General features: G+C 44.6%; 1 protein-coding gene across 2 annotated transcripts in view; it reads left to right on the forward strand.

The window, feature by feature from the left end:
• Positions 1-26,811, forward strand: part of nlgn2a (neuroligin 2a) — a 188,007-nt gene that overhangs the window by 64,591 nt on the left and 96,605 nt on the right. For both annotated transcript variants that reach the window (XM_086166273.1, XM_086166272.1), the window contains exon 3: positions 4,076-4,771. In XM_086166273.1, coding sequence (XP_086022399.1) covers positions 4,291-4,771 — 481 coding nt within the window. In that variant the 5' untranslated portion in view covers positions 4,076-4,290. The remainder of the gene's footprint in view (positions 1-4,075; positions 4,772-26,811) is intronic.

Genomic DNA, 26,811 nt, shown 5'->3' on the forward strand with positions numbered 1-26,811 from the left:
CTCCGATTTGTCGTAGGCTCGGTGACCCATCGGTCGTAGGACTGTCGGAAAAATCTATTCTTGAATAATCACTGTGGAAACGGCACAGCTGTGCATCTAGGGGTCTGAGAGTACAGTGAAAGATATTCTCCTTTATTTTTTTTTTTATTTTACTGCGTCTGATACCACTTTAAAACATCTCTTTGTAAGACCTGCAATCAGCGGCATATCTCACAACAAAGTCTATAATCATTCTATTTAATATGCTTCTAGATACTCAATAATTCACACTTCACATAGAGACACAATTATTTAATTACTTATTCATTTTGTTCAAGGAACATCGTGGAGATTATTAATATTATTAGTCATAATGTAATTATTTCACATAGAAGGGATGTGTCGAGGACTATTATCGGTCAGATTTAGTCTTGCAAACGAATCCCCTTTTCTTGTCCATTTTAAAATAATACCAGCTCAGTGCTTAAAAGGAAAACAAACAACTGGTCGCTCAAGGCTGTTCGTCTGGTTCCAGTCCGATTACTTTGGTGAATAATGGCATTATTGTCAATCTGCAGCTCGTGGCTTAATAGCAGGAAACACGAAGTCACCAAAAACTTGCAGTTTAAGCCATTTCTGGCTCGTGATTGGGTGTTTGAGGGCTGGCCGGTAGCCTCAAGGACTAATTTGACCACGACTGCTCTCAATTACCCCCCCGACACAAGTTTCTAGGTTAGCAAGACGTAAGACAGTGATGGGCTGCCAATTTGATTCCCCCACAGTCAAAGACCAAATTGGAGAATGTTTGGTCACAGGAAACATTTTGTTGCGTTTTTTTGGCGGGTTACTTCTCCTGACCTGGAGCAACAGCACCTACAGTCATGAAATTGGTAGAAACTCCCCCTTGTTATTGTAAATATATGAAGATTCATCCAGAGAGGCTGATGGTTGAGGTTAGAAAGGAATCACCGTGGATTATGACATTTGCAGATGACATTGTGATCCATGTTGAGAGCAGGCAGCAGGTGGTGGAACATCTTGAGAGGTGAAAGCACGGGACCTCAGATGGAGTGGAAGGGTGAAGCTACAGGGAGTGGAGATTAAGAAAGTTGAGGAGTTTAGGTACAGAAGATCAACAGTTCAGAGCAATAGAGAGGGTGGAGAAGATGCGGAGAAGCAAATGCAAGAAGGTTGGAACCAGTGGAGAAAAAGTTGAAAGGGAAGGTGCACAAGAAGAAGCACAAGGTGTAGCAGAGGACGTGGAGGTTTTCTTCGGAAATGATAGGACATCAGAAGGAAAGCACATGTAGGATGTTCTCGAGATAAAGTCAGACTGAGACGGTTTAGAGATTGGACAGTGGAGGGATGGTGGAGATCTTGGTAGAAGATCTGCTGTTTTCTGCCGTTTCATGAACACATGAACTTCCCCGGAAGCCGCTCCTTCACGTCCCCTTCATGGTGTGCCGTCCCTCCAAGCTTCTCCATGGCTCTGTTGCCGCACCTCCACCCGCTTCATCAATCACTTAAGCTCTCCTGCCGCTCGCGGAGATGCTGGACCAATTAGACTTTCTAATTGAGCCAATGAGCAATTTAACACTCAGATGCATCCTCGGATTCTGGAGGCACGTCCCGGCGCCTGCCAGAGCCTCAGGTTCCTCGTGGCGGTTCTTGGCTCCCTCCTCCGCCCGCCTCCGTTGGAGGTGGAGGTCTGACGGCGCCGGGAGTCCAGCCTCGGAAAGGCCGGAGGCTCCTGAGGGATCTCCTCTGACCTCCTTGTCACAAACGCTGGTGCTCGTTCCTCCTCCTCCTCTTGGATCTTCTCCTGGTTCCTCCAAATCCCTGTCTTTTTTATGTATTTTGGAGGATAATGCTTTCATGCTGGTTTTCTGGCGTATCCGTGCACACTCAGGCACGTGGGCGGAGGGCGAGTCCTCGCTTCAGCACCCTCTGGGATTCAACCAGAACTCGCGTCGCGCTGCCCACTTTCAAAGCCAGGGGATGCAGGCCGAGAGGCGCGCACGTGGGCACGTGGGCGGAATGGCAGCGAGCAGTTTGGGGTGAATGTGCTCCACCGAGAAGAATTTAAAGATTTCTGAAGGAGCATGAGGAGGCTGTTGGAGGTGTAGGGCTGAAATATTCACGTGAATCCGTTGTCCTTGTTTGTCGGATCCTCAGCCTTTTGGTGAATCAGGGAGTTGGCCTGCTGTTCTCTTTTCGGCGTTTACAGACTTACAAGTTTTCACTCTTTCACTCACTTGACTTTTAGAGATAGACAACCATTCAACCGTATCATATAGAGACATGAAAACATTCGCTCTCTTAATTCACTTATGTGTATATATATATATATGTATACACACACACACATACACATACAGATACAAATATGTATATGTATATCTATATGACTATATACCATATATACAAATATATATGTATATAAATATTTTTATATATAAATATATATATTCACATATATACATATATATGAATATATATTTCTTATGTATTTATGTATACACACAAATACAGATATTTAAATGTTTATGAACATACATATAAATGTATATATAATATATATGTAACACATGTATATACACATATTGATATACACAAATACATATCTATATATAATTTATTTATTTTTTCTTTTAAGTGTCTTGCATTCTCCACCTTCCCTTCCCTGGTGTTTCCGTTACATAACGGCGTGCACCAACACCATGATGCCATAATCTCTCCCCCAGGCCATCGTGCGTTTCCGAGCCCGGTCTGTTACACGAGGATTTGCGTCGTCGATGACATGAATGACTGGACAGTCTGCGGGCGGGCGCTCATTCATGTACGGGTCATTCTAGGCTTAGCGTGTAGCCGCGCAACCCGGCGGGGTCACGTCGCTCCACATGTAGCCACGGACGCAGCTATTAAGCCGCTTAAAGGCACACGTGCTGACCTTTGACCTTAAATGGCGGTGAAAGGTTTGCCCTCTGTGTCTTCCTCAGGCCTTTCTCAAAATTCTGCAGACATTATTCAGGGGTAATATCTGGGCCTTACGAGATGTGTGCAGTCGCTTATCCCGCACTGTCATCGGGATTCACCCTCTCATTTGCGCAACATTTAGAAGCAAACAATCACGCATTCACCGTATAAAGAGATACAACAATATACTCTCTCATTCACATGACATATAGAGACAGAATCATTCACCCTCTCATTCATCAATCATAAAGAGACATACAACCATTCATTCACTCATTCACATTATAAAAAGACACAACCATTTACCTTTTAATTCACATTCATGTAGACATGCAGCTATTCACTCATTTACATGACATGTAGAGACAAGAACATTCACCCTCTCATTCACCCATATAGACACACCACTGATCATTCATTCATTCATTTAATAAAAACAGAGCCATTCACCCTCTCATTCACATGCCAAATATACATACAACCATTCACTCAATCACATGACAAATAGAGAACTATTCACCCTCTCACTCATACATCATCAAGAAACATTCAAACAATCATTCACTCATTCATAAAGAGATACAACCATTCACTCGTTAATTCCCATGACACTGAGTGACCTCCAACGCTTCACGCTCTCATTCAGCGTGATGATATCAAGGTATGATATGATGAGGTAGCGAGCAGTCATGTGACGGCAGCAGCGCCATGTTAGCTCGTGAGGTTAAAAGCGGTGCGCAAGGACACGAACGGTCCGTGTGTTATCCAATCGGGGGCCGCGATGCAGAAAGAGCACGCGGGCGGCGGGGGGAAGGGGGTTCTCGTCGAACGTGGATTTGAACCGCGCTCACTCCGTCACCGAGATGCGGCGAGCGAGCCGGCGTGTGTTCGTGTAGATTTAGCATCTCATTGTCGCCACTTTCATTCCGGGAAATGTGTTTTCTTGGCAGCAGGTGAATCGGAGAATTTAACGGAGCGTTTTTCAGCTGCAGATAAGCTGCGATCTCTTATCGCCTCACCCCCCTCACCGTCTCTCTATCCTCCTTTGCTTTTTCTATATATAAATATGAAATTCATTCACCCTGACATCTCTTCTCTCCGCCTTTGCCTCATCCTGCAGCTGCAGACTTCCGAATCGTCCGGATAGGAGCCGAGCAGCGGCGATGGAACGCAACAGAGTCGCGGCCGGGATGGAGATCCAGCACTGACCCCGCCCCCGACCAGCGCGCTCGACAGCCCTTGTCCTTTTTTCAGATATTATCAAAAAAGACTGCTTTCGGGTTCGATCGGTACACCTTCTTTTCCCGGAGACGCCACATAGAAGAGTGTTTCAGCATGAATCCGGCCATGTTCCCGCCTCCTGCCGGCCCGAGTGAGCAGAGCGGACGGAGGCGAAGCTCCGCCATGACGGACTGCTGCCTGCTGGGTCTCGCCCTGCTCTTCGGCCTGGCTTCGGCCCAGAAGTTGGACCCGTCCAAGCACCCCATCGTGACCACCAACTACGGCAAGCTCAGGGGCGTGAAGAAGGACCTGAACAACGAGATCCTGGGCCCCGTGGAGCAGTACCTCGGCGTCCCCTACGCCACCGCGCCCATCGGCGACCGCCGCTTCCAGCCGCCCGAAGCCCCGGGCTCCTGGCAGGAGATCCGCAACGCCACCCAGTTCGCGCCCGTCTGCCCGCAGAACGTCCACGGTGTGCTGCCGGAGATCATGCTGCCGGTGTGGTTCACCGACAACCTGGACGTGGCCGCTGGCTTCATCCAGAACCAGAGCGAGGACTGCCTCTATCTCAACATCTACGTCCCCACGGAGGATGGTAAGTGGACGTTGTTGAAGATAGAGCAGCTGGAAGGGTGGGAGTCTTACTGGGGAATGGAATGGTGAATTAGGAAACTGACTATTTGCTGAAAACCTCTTCCCCCTTAGCTTCTCCTCTAATACCAATTTGATTTTATTTTCATTTATTTCTATTTATTTTCACATTCTTTTCAGGTTTCTCTTTTCCAGATGAATCTGTGCTCTTGAAGGTCCACCTCAGCGCGTTCCTATGCGGGATTTTTAAAACCGTGTAGTTATTGTGTGCTCCACATAAACGGAGGTGTTCTTTTCTTTTCAGTGCTAGCTTAGCCTGCGCTACCGCACAGAAGATAAAGGAAAAACCCAGACGCTGACAATAGAACATATTCAGCCATCTTGCTCTTGTTTGACTCGGACACTTTTTCTTTTTAGCGGCATTGTAGTTCGACCGGGGCAGCTAATTTCTTTAGCGTCAACGGAATCCCTTCAATTTTAGTGCCGCCTCTTCAGACACATCATTTTTTTTTTCCCCAGACGAGACGGATTGACGCTAGACTCTGAGTGCCGTTTGGGACAATCCGTTACAGAGAATGGTCCGGATGTGGCGCTCAAACGTTTGGCGCGGGCCCCAGCTTAATATCGTAGCTAGCGCCGACTTCTTAAGATTGAGCTGTGATCGGGGGCGCTGCTATAAAAAGAAGAGGTGTGATATCCCATTCAAGGGTCAGAGAACGTTTCTATTACCCCGCGCCGGTTCGCACCTTTTAAAGCGATGTAAAGCTGGAGAACAAGGAGGGGTTTTCAAGGTGCTGAGTGAGAAAAAAGAAGAATAGGTGACATTTGACTCCTCTTTCTTCTGTATACCATCCATACCCTCTTCTCTCAGCTGTGGTACCTCTTGGCCGCCTGGCCACTGTTAAGAGTGAAAGAAAGGTTTCTATTTTCTGCAGGTTCGATGTGGAGAGTAGATACTTCCACCGCTTCTTCCCCTCTCTCTCTCAATATCTCCCTCTCTTTGCCTTGGGTAATGCAACACGTATTTCACTTTTGTCTTTTTCTGTATATCTCCAATACACGCTGCTCAAAAATGGAACCGAAGGGATAAGAATCATGCGTGCCAGTGTCTTCAACGTTTAGAAAGTCTTTTCCACCATACGTTCCCTTTGATAGGTTGATGGATGGATAGACATATATACAAACCTGTACATACATAAATGAATACATTGCGCATGTATATATAGATACTGTACATATATAAATGCATGCATATGGGTGTACAAAAATGCATGCATTCATCCATACAAATATTCACTTATAAATACATACACATGGACATACATAAGCTGTACATGCATATATAGACACATACGTACATGCATGCATACAGCCCAGAAATAATTGGACAGTAACACGAGTTTTGTTATTTTAGCTGTTTACGAAAATAGTCATTCAGGATACAGTTATATAATCAATGTGGACTTAAAGCGCAGACTCTTAGCTGTAATTTGAGAGTATTCACATCCAAATTGGAACAAGGGTTTAGGAATTACAGTTGTTTAATACGTAGCCACCTCTTTTTCAAGGGACCAAAAGTAATAGGCCAATTGACTCAGCAACATGCGGTCAAATGATCTTTCAATGGAGGTGAAACAGACCATCCTGAGGCTGAAAAAAAGAAGAATTCCATCAGAGAGATAGGAGAAATGTTAGGAGTGGCCAAATAAACAAGTTCGGTACATTCTGAGAAAAGAGCACACTGGTGAGCTTGGGAACTCAAAAAGTCCTGGTTGTCCATGACAACAGTGGTGGATGATTGCAGAATCCTTTCCATGGTGAAGAAAAAGGCCTTCCCACTCAAGTGAAGAACACTCTCCAGGAAGCAGATGTATCAGTATCTAAGTCTACCATAAAGAGAAGACATCATGAGATTCACCACAAGGCGCAAACCATTAATCGGCCTCAAAACTAGAACGGACAGAATGGACTTTGCCAAAAAGCACCTGAAGAAGCCAGCCTAATTCTGGAACAGCATTCTTTGGACAGATGAGACGAAGATCAACCTGTACCAAAATGATTGGAAGAAGAAAGTTTGGAGAAGAATTTGAACAGCTCATGATCCAAAGCACACCACATCTCCTGTAAAACATGGAGGAGGCGGTGTGATGGGATGGGCATGCATGGCTTCCGATGGCACTGGCTCACTTATGCTTATTAATGATATGACAAAAGACAGAAGCAGCCGGATGAATTGTGAAGTAAATAGGGATATACTTTCTGTTCAGATTCAGCCAAATTTGATTGGACGGCGCTTCACAGTACGGATGGACAATAATCCAAAATATACTGCAAAAGCAACCCAGGAGTTTTTTTAAAGAAGAAGAAGTGGAGTATTCTGCAATGGCCGAGTCATTTACCAGATCTCAACCCGGTGGAGCATGCATTTCACTTGCTCAAAACTTAAGGCAGAAAGAACGACAAACAAGCAACAACTGAGGCCTTGCAAAGCATCACAAAGGAGGAAACACAGTGTTTAGTGATGTCCTTCGGATCGAGACTTCAGGCAGTCATTGCTTGCAAAGGATTTTCTACAAAATATTGAAAAGTAACATTTTACTTTGGGTAATGTTTATTTGTGCGATTACTTTTGAGCCCCTGAAATGAGGAGCATTTTATAAAAATAGCTACAATTCCTGCATGATTAATTATATATTTTTGTTCAACCTCTTGAATCAAACCTTAAAGTCTGCACTTCAATTCCGTTGTAGTTGTTTCATTTCAAATCCACGATGGCATGCAGAGCCCAAATCATGAAGATTGTGTCACTGTCCAAATATTTCTTGTCCTAACTGTATGTACATATCAACTATATTCATACACATGTATACTTACATGCATACATATGTTGTATATGCATATATAGATACATGCATGCATACATCCACATGTTGTACATACATGTATAGAACATACAATATAATATACAATATAAATATGTACAAATTCATGTATTCATAAATACATACATTCATACATTTTGCATGCACATAAAGATGCATGCACATTTACATACATTCCTACATTCATGTAATCATACATAGATACGTACATACATTGTGCATGCACATATATATACACATATGCATCCATTTGTTGCGCATGTATATCTTCTTTTTTTACTTCCGGCTTTTCCCTTCAGGGGTCGCCACAGCAAATCAACCTCTTCCATCCAACCCTATTCTCTGTATCCTCCTCTCTCACACCGACTACCTTTATATCCTCTCTCACTACGTCCATAAATCTTCTCTTTGGTCTTCCTCGAGACAGCCTGCATGGCAGCTCCAATTCCAGCATCCGTCTACCAATATATTCTCTATCCCTCCTCTGTACATGACCCAACCATCTCAGTCTGGCTTCTCTGACCTTCTCTCCAAACATCTAACATGTGCTTTTCTTCTGATAGAATCATTCCTGATCCTATCCTATTCATCTTCATCACTCCCAAGGAGAACCTCAGTATCTGCCTCCTGTCTTTTCGTTGTCGTAACAGTTTCAAGGCCATACAACATCGCTGGTCTCACCACTGTCTTATACACATTAACTTTCATTCTGACTGTTAGTCTTCTATCACATAGTACCTCTGACACTTTTCTCAACCCATTCCAACCTGCTTGGATCTGTTTCTTTACATTTTTGTTGTGCACGTCTATATAGTTACAAATATACATTCACGTACAAATACAAACATTTTCAACTTTACGTGGATGCATGCAAACATACATGCATACAGATGTTGTACATACACATACAGATGTATGTATATACCGGTAAGCCACGATTGTCTATAAGCCGCAGATGTCCATATCGTAACATTTATACAGAAGCTTTTTTTTTTTTTTTTTTACTTTTCATCAAATACATACCAGGAACATCCACAAATACATGCTGGAAGATTAGTTATAAATAACACAAGGAAAAGTCCATCCATTTTCTATCCCCACTTTATCCTACACCAGCTGATCACTATCTTCTTCATCCTCCTGCACACTAAAACGTTGAAGTTTTCTTCTTCAGTGTTGGAATCGAATGCCCTCAGAATTTCATGGTAATTTCATTGGTCTGATGTGACGAGGCTAAATGTTTTGGCGACATGAAGCTCGTCAGCCCCCAAAAATCCATAAATTAGCCGCATCATTGTTTAAGCCACAGTGTTCAAAGCGAGCAAAAAAAAAGTAGCAGCTTGTAGTCGGTACATAGATTGTGCATGCACATACAGATACACACATGTATACATGCATTTGTTGTACATGCAATTATTGATAAAATATACACGCATGCATTCATATGTTATACATGCATATACAGATGCTTGTATACAGTCGCATATTCATACATAGATACGTACATACATTGTGCATGCACATATAGATACACATGCATGCATGCATATATACATGCATACATAAAAATTTTGTACATGTATATATAGATGGAAATATACATTCATGTATTCATACATACATACATTTTCCATGCATATTTAATGCATGCAAGCATACATACATATGCTGTACATGCACATATAGATGCTTTAATACATCTATACATGGATTCATGCATGTGTCTATAACTGCAGAGAGAAAAGAATAACACATCATCTTACTGATATACGGTATCAGTATGTGTGACTCCATCCGCGCATCCCTATCTTTCTTCTTCCTGAGAAACTGCTTTCTGCTCGTGCCGTCGCCTCAGCCTAACCCAGCGGAGTGTCGCTTTCAGCCTCCGTCTGGACTCCCCCGCCCAGACCTCCTCCCTGCTGCAGCCTCATCCCCCCCATCACCCCGTCACTGCCACTTTATAGCTCCTCAGGCACGTATAGAACACTATAGATTAGGTCTTGAGTCATTTCACACTGTCACACAGATTGTTTTTTTTCTTTTTGTTTCCCCAGATATACGGCTTTGTAGAAATTCGAGTGCCGTAAGAGAGATATACACACACTCTAGCTCTCACACTTACTGCTCACCGACTGGAAACATCACACAGGTGTAAAATAATCCCCCCCGAGGATCGCCCGTAGCTGCTATCCAGGCTTTGACCTTCATTCATCAACGCCACAGATTAGCATTGCAACCGTCGCCGGGGAGCGGGGAAGGAAACAAGTAAAATACCTCCAACGTCTCAATGCTGCGCCATCACGGATGTGTGTATTCAGGGATGAATAAAACAACTTTCGCCGGGCACTCAAGGCTCCATAATTAATGCTTAGGACTTTTCATTAATTTCCACCGCGTCATTGTGTGTCTCTCGTCGCAAGTGTTGAGCAGCGCCAACAGGTGTCAGCAACACTCAGGCGGAGGTGGGCATCCTACGCCGTGGTTACACGGCGTTTACACGCGCAGCCATTGCAACACGCTCCTCAGCCGTACGTCTCAAGGTGTCTGACAGGCACCATCACTTTTGCTTTAATCAATAGCGTTGTCTGCACAGGCTGGCTCACACACACACACACACACACACACACACACACACACAAAATGTATTTTTGGGCTTCCGGGCCTCTTGTGTTTCTCTTTGAACTCGAGTGTGTGTGTGTTTGTGTGTGTTGAAGCCTCTTTTGGATTTTCTTGTCTCGCAGTCGTTGCACACCTGGCTTTCTTTTTGCACCTCAACTAAAATAAAGCAAGATCATTGGGATAAATTCATTCATTCACTCACGATGTACATCTATCCTGCACTTAGGGTCGCCGATCACCCTGGACCGGTTGGCAGGACAACACACTCCGAATTCACGGCCATTCATACATCCTCTCATTCACACAAAGCATAGATAGCAACCATTCACTCGGTCATTTACACGTCATATAGGCATACAAACATTCATTGTCTTAGTCACAAGTTTCAAATTAATGCACGTTTTTGGGCCTTGGAACCCCAGTAGAACACGGAGACACCTCAGAGAAAGGCTCCTGCAGGGTTTGGACCAGGAACCTTCTTGCTGTGAGGTGGAAGCGCGAACTGCTGCGCCGCCCGAAATATACCCATAAATTTCTTTAACCGTCATCCAGGTATGATGACGGGTCTTAGAACCCCGGAGAACTAGTTAGACCCGCAGCAGGTTGTTGTCTTGCCAAAGGTAGGGAGGGATGGCCGATACCCCTGGAGATGACATCCCATAAATCATAGCAAGAGAGGTTTTCATCTGGCTCCTGCAGAGTCATGGCGGATCGATGGATGCATCGTGAAGGGGAAGGGAGGCAAGGTTTCTGCTTCTGCTTCTGCCGCTGCAGACTTACCCGAGCTTCTCTGGGCAGCCATTAGCACGGAGATGATCTCACTTAGCTTCACTTAGAACGTCCAACATGAAGCTTCCTCTTCGTCCTCCTCACACACATGCCCGCCTTGATATATTGGCACCATCTGACTTACCGCTGTCCTCTAGTCGTTATCATCGCGGATGCTAGATTGGATCCGTCACCTCCTCATCAATAACTCCCGTCGGCGCCACCTGCGTTCAAAACCCCCGTCCTGCGGGCTCGACGTGGACGAAACCCCGGCCGGAGTCACCGGAGATCATTCGATTTATTTAATTTTCTTTATTAGTACATTTTTATTTATTCATCCAGCGTTATCCGGCTGGAGCCCTCTGCCTGGTTTAAATGATTGACCGCCATGGAACGGCAGGGTTTTAACTGCACTCCACATTTACAGCTGACCTTGTAATTATTCGTTCCTCACATCCCCTGCATTGGACGCACCCCCCCGGTTTTATGGTCCTCTTCTTCTTCCCCACGCGGAGGAAATCCGAGGTGCGGATCTTCAGACCCTTCTGAATGAGTTCTCTATTCACTTTTTATGTTTGTTTTTCGCGGGGGTTACGTTCCAAAAAGAACCCGTGATAGGCAAAATCCGTGAAGTAGAAACCTTTACTTTTTTTTACAATTATTATACAATTAAATACTCTATTATACATTGCTGCTGTCGACCTTATGTTTTTTTCTTCCTTCTTTATGTAACGAAGGGAAGATTCATAAATTCCGTAATGCAGACCTACAGCCGCATAGCTTTTATCTTCCCTTAGCATGTCCAGAAGTTTAACTTTATCTGCGATAGATAGCATCTTCCACTGCCTTTTGGGCCCTGCCGCAGGTGCTTTTGACGGTCCAGAGCGTTTAGTCAACATTATGGGTTTTAGAGAAACTCGGAATTACAAGAGAATTTGCATGTACGAAATGTAAATTTGGCAAGCTGTTTTTTTTCTGTACGTGTACATATTAAACTGCAACGTTATTGACGCACAGGTAGAGAAGAAGCGGAGTGACTTTTTAGCCAATCAGACTGCAGAACACAATGCACGATGCAAATCCGTGAAGTAGCGAAACCGCGAAAAGTAAAACGCGTTATAGCGAGGGATCACTGTACAACAATTCACCCTCTCATTGACATGAATGGGGTATTAAGTGTCTCCAGAGGACCTCCTGCATGTCTATGGACTGCGAGAGGAACCCGGAGGAACCCTACTAATAAAATGGAGAACATATCCAACCAGGGACCTTCTCGCTGAGAAGCAGAAGCGCTAGTCATGCTGACCACAGTCACAAGTCATTAAATCCTGAGATGGTTTGATGTGTGTGTGTGTGTGTGTAGGCTTCCAGGGACTTCATCCAGAAAGTAAACTTGTGTTTTCTGATTCCTTTATAAAGTTGTTGTCGACCTAAAGAGACTATTAATAAGTCTGCCAATACTCGTTTTGTCTTGAGTTATAACTTCATTACTGTTATAGCGGTGCAGTTATAATGTGAGCCCACCGAAGGGCCCATAATACCGAGCTTTTTTTTTTTTAATACAGGTTTTTTTCAACTCGCACTTCATCACTTGATTCCAAGTTAATTATGTTTGGAGTACCAAAAAAATTAAAATACAATAAATGCATTTTTTAAATCAATGAGTAATCAGTTCAAGCAATCATCTTACTTTCAATAATCAAGTTGTTTTGTTACACCCCCCCCTTCCCCTCCCCCGTATTCTGATTGGCTGAGAGGACTTTTGACTCATCGTTAACTTATGAATGGATTCAAACACTGGTAACCGCAGAGCTGCAACGCAAAGCTACCAACCGGAGCAATTTGGGGTTCAGCATCTCGCCAAGGGATACTTCGGCATGCAGAGGGGAGTGAAAATGAGAGAAATTAACTTCCTGTTTTCATTTTGTGCAGTGCCATCTTTGAACCACTTCCACTGAAAAGATGGCGGGCTCCTGTGACAGAGCGCGGCGCTCCTTCTCAGCGGTGGGCTTAGGGTTAACGCTCATAAGTTGTTACAAAGTGGCACTTAAGCTTCTAGTTTCATCTAATTAGTCCTGATCGAAGAGGGTATACACCACTTTTGCCAGATAATCCTCCAGGATTTGGATTTGCGCTGCTAACCTCCGCCGTGTCAGCGCCGCGCTGCTCGGGCTGAGCTGCAGGGTACAAACCCCCGGCGCCTCATGAATTATTCCGTTCTGCGCTCCACCTATCTCCGTGCATCAAGATCAAACTCCCACATCTCGCTGTTCTGCAATATTTCAATTTTCCTTGGAGATTCATCAAGAGGGGTTCGATACTAACGCGGTAACGCGTGCCGATGCCGGGAGCCGCGCCGCAACATCGGCGTTGCCAAAGGGCTAAAGAGGAATAAATAAATAAAAGGGGATGAAAACAAATGGATGAATAATGGAAGGGGAAACAGAAGTGCCAGCATGCTGCTGTGGCAATACTAAATATATCTATATATAATATCATATATATTACTTTTGATGCTTGGCTCCTCTTTCTGCAAGGATATAAAGAGTGGAAAAAAACGGAGGGAAGTGCACACCAGTCCCGGTATGCTTGAAATATGACTTGCGGGTAAATACACCTCGGGTGCCCGTGGATGCAGGGAAGAGCTTCACATGCACGTACCTTCATGAGGCTGGGGGTTTTTGATGTGATGCGACGGGCCGGGGCCTGCGGCGACAAACCCGGAAGCTTGGATTCTGAGTCAACGCGTGAAGTTTCATGGGACGCAGAGGTCTTTTTCTGCACAACCCTCCGATGGTTATGGATGGGGGTTGGATTCCTGGCTCATTCCTGTCTACGCGCCCTCGGGGAAGATGTTGAGCCCTCACTTACTCCCCTTCCGATGGCCTGGTTAGCGCCTTGCATGGCAGCTCCGACCGCCATCATTTGCTGTGTTTGTTTCAGGACTCTTTCCATGTGAAGACGTTCTGGACCACACCATTTTAGATGATCTGCAGAAAGCAAACATTCACTCATTGTTGAACATACGTGGCGAGGATCCTCAGTGTGGATGGCCTTCTGCCTTGACCAAGAGTGTCAGGAATGACATGGAAAGAAACAGGAGTGTGACAGAGACTAGCGAGCCGTTACGCGCTAGGAGCTGACATCATACAATAACAACTTTGATATTCATAAAGGAAATTTAAAAAAGCTAACTTTGAAAGGAATCCTTCAAGTTAATGGCCGTATTGACCTCTTTCTCTTCGCACAGATCGCAGTCTTTCTCAGTTGTCGGCTGGTCGCCATGGAGAAATTAAATGATTGTATTTGTCTCTTTGGTTTTAATGCATATTAAACAGAGAAGATATAACAACTTCGCTATTCAGCTGCTGAGTTGCTTCAGGTACTTTCTTTGTTATTAGCGTATTTGTTTATTGATTGGGCGGCGTGTTGGCGAAGTGGTTCACGCTCCCACCTCGCAGCAAAAAAAAAAGGTCCCCAGTTGGATTTTCTTTGTGGAGTCTTTGTGGAGTCCTCACGCTTGCTATGCTAGCTGCGCTGTATAACCGTTGTGTAGGCAGGAGAGTAGAGTAGCAAGCTTTTCCATCTCCTCCTCACATAGAAAGAACATCTCCCACCTTCGACGTGGATCAACGCTCCTCCTGCATCTCAGATTAGCTTCAAAAGCACCAGCACGTTTGTAGCCTGTTAGAAATTTTTTTTGGGAGGTCTTGAAAAGCAATAAGCGAATTGCGTGTAAAAGGGTGGAGTGTGTGTGTGTTTGTGTGTGTGATTCCCCGCCTTCCACATGAGGGAGTGTGGGGGTTTGAGATGTTTACAGCCCATCCCCCGCCCCGAACGACGGCGCCGATGAGTTGTCATTAGACGTACAAATGAAGGAAACGCGTTTTCGTCCCGGTGCGTTTGACTCGGAGGATAGGAGCGGCTTCGCACGCCGACTCGACGTTAAGCCGAGATAATCAGATTACTCGCCCCTTTAGGAACAAGCGCGGCGACTTGGATGAGCAGCAAAAAAAAAAAAAAAAAAAAAAAACATTTTTGTCGAGGTCAAAATCGGCAAATCCAGTTTGCTTTGATGTGCTACCTCCAGATACACTGGCAGGGATTAGTCCCGTGTTTGATTTCTTAGATGCACACAAAGAAACAAAGTAGTCGTCATGTTTGAGGAGAGGACCTTCACTTCAATCCTTGGCCCTCCACATCACTCACTCTGACAACCAGGGGGAGTGTGTGTGTGTGTGTGTGTGTGTGTGTGTGTGTGTTAGTGTGTGTGTGTGTCTGTGTGTGTGTGTGTGTGTGTATAAACATATATATATTTATCACTGACTGATTAGCCGTTTTGGCCTGTGGATGTGATTGACTGTCAGGCTTTGTGTGTGTGCGTGTGTGTGTGTGTGTGTGTGTGTGTGTGTGTGTGTGTGTGTGTGTAAACATATATATATATATATATCACTGACTGATTAGCCTTTTTGGCCTGTGGATGTGATTGACTGTCAGGCTTTGTGTGTGTGTGTATCTGTGTGTGTGTGTGTGTGTGTGTGTGTGTGTGTGTGTATATACATATCATTGACTGATTGGCGAGAGAGAGATTGTGTGTTTGCGTTTTTTAAACATAGCTGCTATAGTGCAGCTTCATACCTTGTTAAATTCCTGTGTACATTTGGCAATTCAAGAGAATCCGATTCTGATTTGGCCCAGAATTCAAAAAGAGTAAAAATAAAAGTAAAATGAATAAAAACATGTTAATGTATAAATGTATGACTTAGATCAATTGAGGCAGATGTGTTGTATTTTAAATATAATTTGAATGTAGGAATAAATCAGTAATACATATTTCAGATAATATATTGATTTTTATCATGCTTTAATATTATTCATTTCCTTTGATTTTTTCCCTTTATTTTGTATGCATTTATTTAATGATTTGTTTATCTTATCATTGCTGGTTTCTTATACTGCAATATAAACACATTTAAAATTTATATCATGTATCTCTAAACTTAAACCAGCCATTTTTAGCAAATTTTGGATGGAATTTAAAAAGAAAAAACTTTGGAAAATGACAAAATAGAAATAATACATCACTGTCAGGTCGTGTTCTTGGGTGGAACAAATCCGGCAGAGTGTGACTGTTGCCTCTTTAACACACACACACACACACACACACATCTCTTCTGCTATTCGGTCATTTATTATCTGTACTGCTTATCCTGCCATCATGGTTATGGGGGTAGGAGCATATTCTGGCTGTGATTGGAGGAGAGCAGGGGTTCTCCCTGGTCATATAGAGAAATTCAAGTATTCACACTTCATATAGACACACATCAAGGAAGCATGATTACTGTGGCGACTTTGAACGCACCATCAGATTAGAATATCGATCCCCTGGTTTCGAAGGGGGCGCCGGGAGCAAAATGGAGGCGGTGGTACGGGGGATGCTTGGAGTGGGTTGGGGTTGAGGTAGGGGTGCAAGGAAGTGGGGCGGAGGTGTTGCCTTGACAACCAGCCACCACTTCCTGTCGGAGAGGCGCATCAAAGGCCGCATACATTTTGCCTTTCCGCTTGACTTTGAATGGAGGAGGAATTAGCGAGGAGCTCGGCTCGAGCTATTTATAGACCGAGGAAGAGGAGTTGTGTGTGTGTGTTTTGTGTGTGTGTGGATGCACGGCTGAGGATGTGTGTGTGTGTGTGTGTTTGCATGAATGCATTGCGATTGTTATTTCTGTAAGGAAGTCATAAGTTATTATAATTATATTTGCTGAAATGTACTGTGGGTCATGCTACAGTCTGAGAGCTGGTGGTCGTATCTGTAATTCTCTATATCAGGGGTGCCCACACTTTTTCCCCTTGTGAACTACTTTTCAAATGACCATGTGAAAATGATCTACCTCCACTAAAAATGCTGAATATATATCTATTTATACATCTACCGAGTATACTTAACACAATAAATGTTTGTGGATCTTGCATAACTGCATGAACCCTTGAAGCACGCTACAACAGAGTACCTTTTTTGGTAAATACCTTATTCTGATGACTTGAATGGAGTCAGCACCATAGTTGAAGTTAGCTGTTAGAAAAAATGACTGCTGTTCTGACAGCTGGGATTTTAGTTCCTTCACCTTTCTCCTTTTCAGCTCACTTTTTGGAGGGAAGTCAGTGCTGTAGTTTTTATGAACGGTCTGAAAATGCCGCTCCACATTCCCCTTTTTCGATATAGCAATGGCAGACCGGCAGATGAGGCAAACGCACTTTGAAAATGAAACAATAAAAAAAAAAAAAAGTCCACCTCTCATTCAGTATGGAAGTGATACGTTTTAGTCTTTTTACTTGGTCCAGCTCCCTCACTCATTTTCATAACCCATAAAAAGACATAAATTGGAGGCAAACTCGCTAGTTTACTGGAACGTGCAGTTATGTGCACATGCGCACTGACGCCTGTGTCTGTAAAGGTCAGATTGGACAGACCGACTGTCAGTCAAGTGACAAATTTCATAGTGAGGACGATCGGCTGACATCTACGTTTTAATGCCACGCGATCGACCCACACCATCTTGCGATCGACCGGCTATGAGGCATACCTGATCTATATGATGTGTGAATGATGGTATATCTCTACATTTGACCTTATGATTGGCCCAGGGTGAACCCTGCTTCCCGGGAACCGGGATTGGCGCCGACACCCGCGTAACCATGACTACAGGATCATAGAATAGAATAGAACAGAACAGAATAGAATAGAATAGAATAGAATACAATAGAATACAATAGAATACAATAGAATAGAATAGAGCTTTATTAATCCTGAGGGAAATTCTTTTCTGTCAGGTTTCTGTCAGGGAGGAGTTATATAGTTTGATGAAAGTAAGAAAGACCATTTGTGGTGCTCTTTCGTGGTCTTAGTCTACGTCTGAAAGTGCTCTGGTAGGACTTCAGTCCAGCATGCAAGGGGTGAGAGGGGTCGTCCCTGATCCTGAACAGCTTCTTCAGCATCCTCCTCTCAGACACCTCCACTCACGAGTCCAATTTAACTGCCGGGACGGAGCCAGCCTTCCTAATGAGCTTATGTAGTCTGTTACCGTCGGCTGCCTTCGGCCTACTGCACCTGCACACTACAGCGTAGAAGATGATGCCGGACACCATCGTGTGATCAAACATCTGCAGCATGGCTCTGCAGACATTGAAAGACCTGAGTTTCTTGAGAAAGAACAGGCGGCTCTGACCTTTTTTTGTCTATGTGGACGCCCAGGTATTCGTCCGCAATGTCCACATCTGTCCCACTGATGGAGATAGCCATATAGATAATGAATGACTGAATGAATTCACTTTGCAACACATAGCATGTTGTAAAAAATGTAAATAGATCTTACTTTTATTCGTCAATCTGTCTATCTCTCTTGCTTTGCTCTTCACGGAGCAGGGATATCGAAACGGGAATGTAATAAGTGAATTAATGATTTTGCTGGAATGTTATTTCACACATTCGGTCATGCGTTTGGATTGTTTTTAATTGATGTCACAGTGTTTTTATAACAAAGAAAGGAAGGCAAGGTGGGGGAGATTGAGGTGAGAGCATGTTTGGACATGCTGAGGAGACGACAGGAGGCAGGGATGAAGATATGGAGGTTCCTCTTCGGGAGTGAGGAGGACGGAGAGGATCAGAGGGACAGCAAATGTTAGATGTTCTGGAGATAAAGACTGAGATGGTTTGGACATGGACAGAGGAGGGATGATGAAGATCTCGGTAGAAGGATGCTGAGGTTGGAGGAGATCGAGAGTGAGACCAGAGAGGAGGTTTATGGATGAAGTGAAAGAGAGGATGAGGTTTGCTGGAGGCAGATGATTGGCTGCGGAGACCCCTGAAGACAGCAGCCCGAAGGAAGAGTAGATGTTATCCAGAACACCGGGCCTCCAGGTCTTGCAGCGCAGATCATCCTATTTTGGTGAATCATAACTTAACCAATTTTCACTCGCTCTTCTAATATATCTAATACTCAGATGTTCAGCTTCTGCTGGTTCGGTTCCTCTTGTGTTCCAAGAAGCTCCTGAACCCGCGGGTCCTGGACTCCGGCTGCAGTCGCCTCTCGCAATTAATTATCTGCTTTACTGACACAGACGCACACGGAGCTGCTGAGTCAGCCGCTCCGGTCAGCCCTCCCATCCCAACCCCACCCCGTTACCATGGCGTCGACGGGGCCTGCAGCATTTTCGAAAACGGCCGAGCGGCTCCGCGAGTATGAAATCAGGGTAGCGAGGTGTAGATTTTTATTGCTTTTTTTTTTTTTTTTTTAGATTAAGGGAAAATATCTTTTAAGCTGATATTAAATCTTTGAAACGGAAGAACAACTTCGGGCTTGAATTTAAGGGCCTCCGGCACTCAGGCTGGACCTGTATGAACGTATTATTATTCTAATTCCCTCTCCCGTGGAAAAGTGTGCACTTGGACCAGGAGTATATTAAAGAAACCTTGGGAAGGGAAACCTATAGGAGAATTAAACAACTTTATACCTGCAAGGCGGCACGGAGGGAAAAATATGCCCATATTCTGTCAACTGGGGATTCATAATAAGAGGCGGCTCAGCACATGTGGAAATGTGGACACACACACACACACACACATTGTCATTTTTTTTCGCACGGGCACCTAAACACACGTGCATTTCTTTCAGCGCGCCTCAAAGAAGCCGCCTCTTCAGCGGGGCCTCTAGAGCTGAGCTATGGCCGGTGTCGGTGCATGCAAATGAGAGCGCTGCTCCCTGCCGTACGTGCACCACCGCCGCCGAACGGCAGAGGGAACGGGGGAGGAAAGGAGGAGTGGATGGAGGGAGCAGGAGGTTAGCCAGAGGTTATTATCCAACTGGACGTGGGGTTAAAGGTCACATCGGGGAGTTTACAATGCGCAGCGTGTTCGCCTGCAAGACCGCGCACATTTCTCGGGATGCCGTGTGCAGGCGGAAACGCGATAAACTCCAAATTTAACGTGCATGGCAAATCATGTTACACACGAGCGAATCCTGCTTTTGTTGTCGGCGGAAGCTCCTCAAACTGCATCCGTCTGACGTAAAAATCGGGGCGCCACACCGAAGGCATTGTATTTTTTCCCGCGGATTAAACGACGGACGCTCCTTTCCTCGTCTCAAAACAACAAGTGTTGTCAGCAGGGGCAGCGATTGCACGCTCGGTGGTTTTTGCACCTCAGTCACCAAGACACGATTCAGGTTTGATTGAGAGCTCCGGTGAACATAAAGCGCATGCACACTGTGCAGAGTGCAGATACTGGCTACATACTGGAAACCAATGCACCCAATATTTGCACTGCATTCGTCCAATATTCATTCGAGGAATTAGCCTACTCCAGGGAAAGCTTTTAGTTTTTTATTCCCACATGCAGTGAGGGCTATCAGACTATCAGAGGGGTTGAAGTGGTTTTATCGTCTTCCTGCTTCACCATGTGAAGAACCCAGTTAGCCGTTTGCTAACTGTTAATCTGGTCCAAAATGTAGATATTCCTGAAGAAGAACTTCACATCGCTGCATTGCCTGACGCTTTTGTCCATTTTTGACCATAATAGTTTTTAAAAATGGCGTATCTGGTCAGGGCCGGTGCTTGGGATTTCCACCAATCACCAAGCAGCCATGAGTTCCTACGGAACCATAATAAGAGCTAAAATGGTTCCAGGAGCTGAAGGTCAGTGGTCCCTGGTTCCTATGTTGCACCGAGAAATGGCCTGGTTCCTGAAAAGGTTCTCGGAACTGCAAAAACTTGCTGCAGTGCAAAAGGAGCTGTAGATTAACTGTTCCACCACATTCACTTACCAATACATTCACATATACACAATCATCTTTTTCTTCTTTTCCTTTGGGATTTTCCCTTCTATTCCCTGTATCCTCCTCTCTCACACTGATCTTCTCGTTGGTCTTCCTCAAGACCTCTTGCCTGGCAGCTCTAATTCCAGCATCCGTCTACCAATATATTCTCTATCCCTCCTCTGTACATGACCCAACCATCTCAGTCTGGCTTCTCTGACCTTCTCTCCAAAACATCTAACATGTGCTGTTCCTCTGATGGACTCATTCCTGATCCTATCCATCCTGGTCACTCCCAAAGAGAACCTTAGCATCCTCATCTCCGCGACCTCTATCTCTGCTTCCTGTCTTTTTGTCATTGTTACTGTTTCTAGACCATACAGCATCACTGGTCTTCCCACTGTCTTGTACATTCATATATTCACAATATTAGTGATAAAAGTCAGTGTATCTGTTCCCATTCAGAGTTGCTGTTTGTCTGTTGTTCCATTCAGACTTTTAAAATCAAAAGTAGATCCTCTCTAATGCACAGACAGCATCCCAGGGTATAACACTGCTCTGCATAGCAGATCCAAGCAGCGTCGGGTTGATGATTTCAGCACCACGGACAGCGACACACACTCTGAGATGGGTGAGCCCTCAGTGAAACTGCGTTGGTCCCCTTTTAAAATGTGAAATCAACAAGCCACAAGCCTTGATAGAGGACTCATTCATTCATTCATCCATCCAACCATTCATTCATTCATTTGGAATGAATGAATGATTACGGAACAAAGACATTCATTTCAATCCCTGCTTTATTTTTGGACAATGATCTATTAAAGAAGCTTCATTTCAAAGCGTTCAGGGAAGAAACATCGCACTCTCTCAGCTCGGCCTGGCAAGTCTTTCATAGCCATGACAACATGAACCTGTCGTCAGCGGGGAAAACGGGGGAGAAGGATAGAAAGCTCTTTGCTCTCGGAGCAGTGTTTTCTCTGTGTGGATGAATGGATGAAAACGGGGATTTCGGGTACCAAGTTTCCTCTAAGGAGGAAGAGGAGAGGAAGCCATTTCCTTCTGTTCTGTTGTGTCCATTGACGATGGGGAGCGTGAGGAAATCCGCTGCGCCGGCGAAATTCTGTATCAAATGGCAGCGCCTCGACATTTTGATCGCCCCGAATAACAAACTGCCTCTGTATTTTTTCTTGTTTCTCTCTCTTACCTTCTCCAACCTTCGGCGCGTGTCAGGCGGAATGACGCCTCTCCTCCTGTCCGAAAGGTTAGCCTAATAAAGAGCGTATAACGGGTTGTCCGGCGAAAACTGGGAAAATGTCAAAATGGTTAAAAAAAAAGAGAGAATCCGACCCCTCGACCCACCGCTTATCCTCAGCACAGAGAAACAGAGACCTCTGTCATCATCAGTCAGTTAGTTAGTCAGATACACTGGTGGGAAATTTATTGGATTGATGAAATGTAGGGGCTTGAGGTACTTGAGTCAATGGACAATAACAATTTGACTGATAATAAAAATCTAAACTTAAGTTTTTAAAATCGCATGTCGAATACGCAGTCTCCTCCTCCAAACAGCCGAGTGCCATCATCTCTTCCGCGTAACCATCTTCCAGTCTCCATCCAGACACCTTTGCTTAAGAAACAACTTCAAACCGTCCCTTTTTGCAAACACTTGGAGTCAGCAGCTAGGCTAGCACCCTCGTCATGCTGCCATGATGCACCTCTCTCGCTCCTCCCATATTCTTTTCAAAATAATTTAGCAAATATTGCATTGTGTTAGCTGCTAGCATGTAACTGTTAGATCGTTCATGCCTTCAAACCCTCTTAAGTAAGATAATCAACTCCCCGATTAACAGATCTCTGTTATTTTTTTTTTTTCTGTACTTCAGATCAAAACTGCAAGATGACATGGAGGTATCTAGAAATTTAATATTTACGTGTGTTTTTTGGGGACCATTTGGTAAATATCATAGCAGTAGCTCTTGTACAGCAGAAGAATACATGTCTACGTAAAACACATAAAATGCTGTGTAAAATACAAAACAACAAATACAAACCACTAATATGGCATCCGCTAAAAATAGCACCGTTCTAAACCTCTTCACCCATTCACACAGTTTTGGCGGCAAAGCTGTAAGGGAAGCGCTAACTATCGCATCGGGGGCAGCTGGAAGGGGGGTGCGGTCAGTGTGGTTGCCGAGGACACTTGAGCTTGTGAGGTTGAGATGGAAATCGAATCGCCTTATTGGAACCTGTTTTACCAGCTGAGCTACAGCAACCTTGGTGTAGAAATACATCTCCAAGGTCAGCAGGACCACCAGGTGGCTTCTTTTTTGGTCCCTCCCTCGAAGCAATCGGGATCGTTCTTAGGGTTTTCTTCTATGTTTGGGTGCCGGACGGTTCCACCTCCTTCTCCTCCTCAGAGATCCTGAGATGTCCTCACAAACACCTTCTCGAGCGGCGTCTTGTCCGCCCGGCCCTGGTTCCCCGGTTTTGCCGTGTGGTGGCCGCTCCTCGGGATAAATAATGCAACAGCGGTGTTAAATCTGAATAAAATGCAGACCACGCTCATCCCAAAGGGTCCACAGGTGGCAACAACACACACACACACACACACATCATCAGTCTATTTTAGTTGCAGCCATAGGCACTGATTTTGTACAAGGCGATTCTTTGCATTGGGGGCAAAATAGGGTGTACAGAAAGGAGTTGTTATGATGGTCCTAAATATTCCTTCAGGTGTGCTAAATTTAACCCGAAATGATTTTTTTCTTTATTTGGAATAAGAAGAAGAGAGTTAATGAGTCACGGCAGGGTATTTTTAAACATCTGAAAAACCTTCAATGAATCAGCAGAGAAAGTGCAGTTCTTCCGACTCGGATTGGAACGCCACGGTGGCGGGATTAGCGCCGCTAGCTGGCGCGCGTGTTAGCGTGTGTTTACACGCGTGTGTTTTGGCCACACGGGTGGAAAATGGCTTTAACCTTCACGCTTGCTCGATAATCACCACTCCGTAAATGTCACTCCGTCCCCCCCACCGTTCACTCCATTGCTGTTTACCTCCTCCTCTCTCGGCTTCACATAATCTCTCAGTCTCACTGTCATCTATTTATCTTTCCCTCCTTTCCCCCCTTCACACCCCCTCCTCCTCTTCCACTGTTGACCTTCCTCCTCCGTCCTCTCTGGTCGGAGGTTACGCCACCACTAGAGGCGCTGTTGGGGTGGATTTGTTTGTCTATTTATTCACTGGGCGCCACGGTGTCAAAGGAGTTAGCTCTCCCAGTTAGCACTGTTTTTTTTTTTTTTTTTTTTTTTTTTTTAGGAGATGCTTGACTAAGGTATATCAGACCGGCTCATGTCTGACCGAAACTTTTTTTTTTAGAACGCCGAATTTGAAAAAGCGATGACGCATTTATAAAAGTTGTATATGTGTATTTTTCTGAATGCCAGTCCCAACCCTGGCGGGTGGTCGGCTCCTTGGCCCCCCTCCGGTCGTTTTCCAGCTGACGGCTCAGAACGGGCCGGGGCGGCGCTGTGACGGACTCATCCGTCTCTGTCCTTGACTCTGAAATCCCCCCAAAAAGCCTATTATTCACCTAATGCTGCCTGAGGCAAGGTTACCATGGCGAGGAGAGGGGGACGGACAGGAGAGGAGAAACTGGCCTGCAGGTCCTGCGTATCGACTCAACAGGATCAGAAAACAATCAAGACAGTCTGGAGTGTGTGTGTGTGTGTGTGTGTGTGTGTGTGTGTGTGTGTGTGCGTGTGTGTGCGTGCGTGTGCGTGTGTGTGTGTGTGTGTGCGCATGCGCTTTGGGGGGGTGAAAATGAAAAAAGAAGAGGCTGCTAGTCACTTGTTTTTGGCAGAGTTGCCCGACAAACGTACGTGCAAACCGCGCCAGTTTATCAAAGATAGCGAAGCAGCCGAAGCTAAAGGGTGGGGGGGTTATCACCTGGATCGTCTATCACAACAGCAACAACTGACTCATCTGTGGTTGACTGGCACACGCACACACACACACACACACACACACACACGTGACTGTGCAGTTCATTTGGGCTGCCTGATTGCTAGCACGCCAGACTGGCTGTTATTCATTCACTCACTGAGTGACTATCAACTAAAAAAATGCACAAAATACACTGTGTGTGTGTGTGTGTGTGTGTGTGTATGTGTGTGTGTGTGTGTGTGTGTGTGTATGCGCATGACTGACTGTCAGAGTCACAATTACATCTTCATGCGTTTGTAATCCGCTCACACGTAAACACAAATGTAAACACTGATTTGAGGAAAATTTGTTCCGTCCATCTCATTCTCTCTCACTTGCTGCAACTCTTCTCTAAACACACACATACACGCGCGCACACACATACACCAACACACCTCACACACCAATTATAGCCCAGAAACCTACCAGGAGGAACGAGAAGTTCTCTGTGAAAAAATACGGAACAGTTTCTAAACCTCATGTTGTTTGACACCATCCCCACACAGCATAGAGTAATACAATATATTTAATATGATTTAACTTTGAAACATACAGTATAGAAAGATACATGATGGTAATAATGAGAAGAATTAAATTAGTATCAATATTACAGTTATTGTTGTTATTGTCAGCATTGCATTGTTCTAATTATTATGTCATTCTTATTGTTATTATAATTATTATTATAATTATCATTATCATCATCATCATCATCATCATTATCATCATCATTATTACGATTATTATTAGAATTATTATTGTTGTTAGTATTACTATTATTATTTAAATTATTATCACTGTTATTATTATTATTATTTTTAATTAGGTTCCACACTCACAGTGCTTTTCTATCCAGCGCTTCACACTATATCACATCCACCCATTTACAGAACACACACTGCCATAGGAGGTGCTTACCAGAAGATCACGGTCAGGTTGTAGTAGTAGTAGTATTGTGTGTTCTGTCATTCAAATACATGTTCCCCTCCCTCTTCTGTGTGTGTCTTCAAGCAGCTTGAATGTAAATTGAAATTAGCTAAGTGTGAATCGGTAAACGGACAAAACGTTCTCCTCTCATCTTCTCATCTTCTCGCCCTTCAGTTAAAGCTCCATTCTGTTTGCTAACTTCTTACAAAAGTGTGAATTCTTTATTTATAGTTTTATAATGTCACTTTGTCGTGTGCGTGTGTATGTGTGTGTGTGTGTGTGTGTGTGTGCGCGGCCATGGGAGAACGGCTGCCACGGTGATGAGTTACATAACTGGCTTCAAAGTGAGCAAAGCCGAGAGCAGGAGTGAGGACTTGAGAATGGAGGGAGGGAGGGATGGATGGAAGGATGGAGGAGAAGGACTGTAATTAACTGGAGCTTTAAATATAGTTTCTTTCATTTTTCATTCATTCTTTATCTTTTCTGCTTATCCTGCAGTCAGGGAGGCAGTTGGGGGGGAGGTGGGGTTCACCCTGGACCAGTCACAGGAACATTTACACTTATGCATTTATTCATTTATATCCGTATGGTCTCCAATGAACCTCCGGCATGTATGGGGGGAACCGGAGGAACCCCACGCAGACACAGGGAACATGGATGGTCCACAGAAAAAGTGGAAATCCAACCAGGCAACTTCTCGCTGCAAGGAGGAGCCGCTAATCACTGGGCCGCTCTGTTTTAATCGTCCATAAATAACTATGTGATGGAAAGAAAGGAAGAAAAAAAATCCTGGAAGACAGAAGTTGTTACCTTTTTGACGCGCCCTGTGTGTGTGTGTGTGTGTGTGTGTGTGTGTGTGTGTGTGTGTCGGGTGCTTGATGAGGTCGGGCCGTGATGATTCATCAACCTGCTCGTCAGCCTCTGACAGGAGGAAAAGCAGTGTGTTTTTCTGTCTCCTCTCTCTCATTGCACAAAAATGTCAATCAAATCTTTTTTCTTTTTCTTCCCAAGTCTTGATTTACCTCCTTTACTAACTAACTAGTAATTAGTTAGTAGTTTA

This window comes from Fistularia commersonii, chromosome 19, assembly GCF_037954325.1.
Source record: "Fistularia commersonii isolate RoL2024-O1a breed Wild chromosome 19, RoL_Fcom_v1.0, whole genome shotgun sequence".
Lineage (NCBI taxonomy): Eukaryota > Metazoa > Chordata > Actinopteri > Syngnathiformes > Fistulariidae > Fistularia > Fistularia commersonii.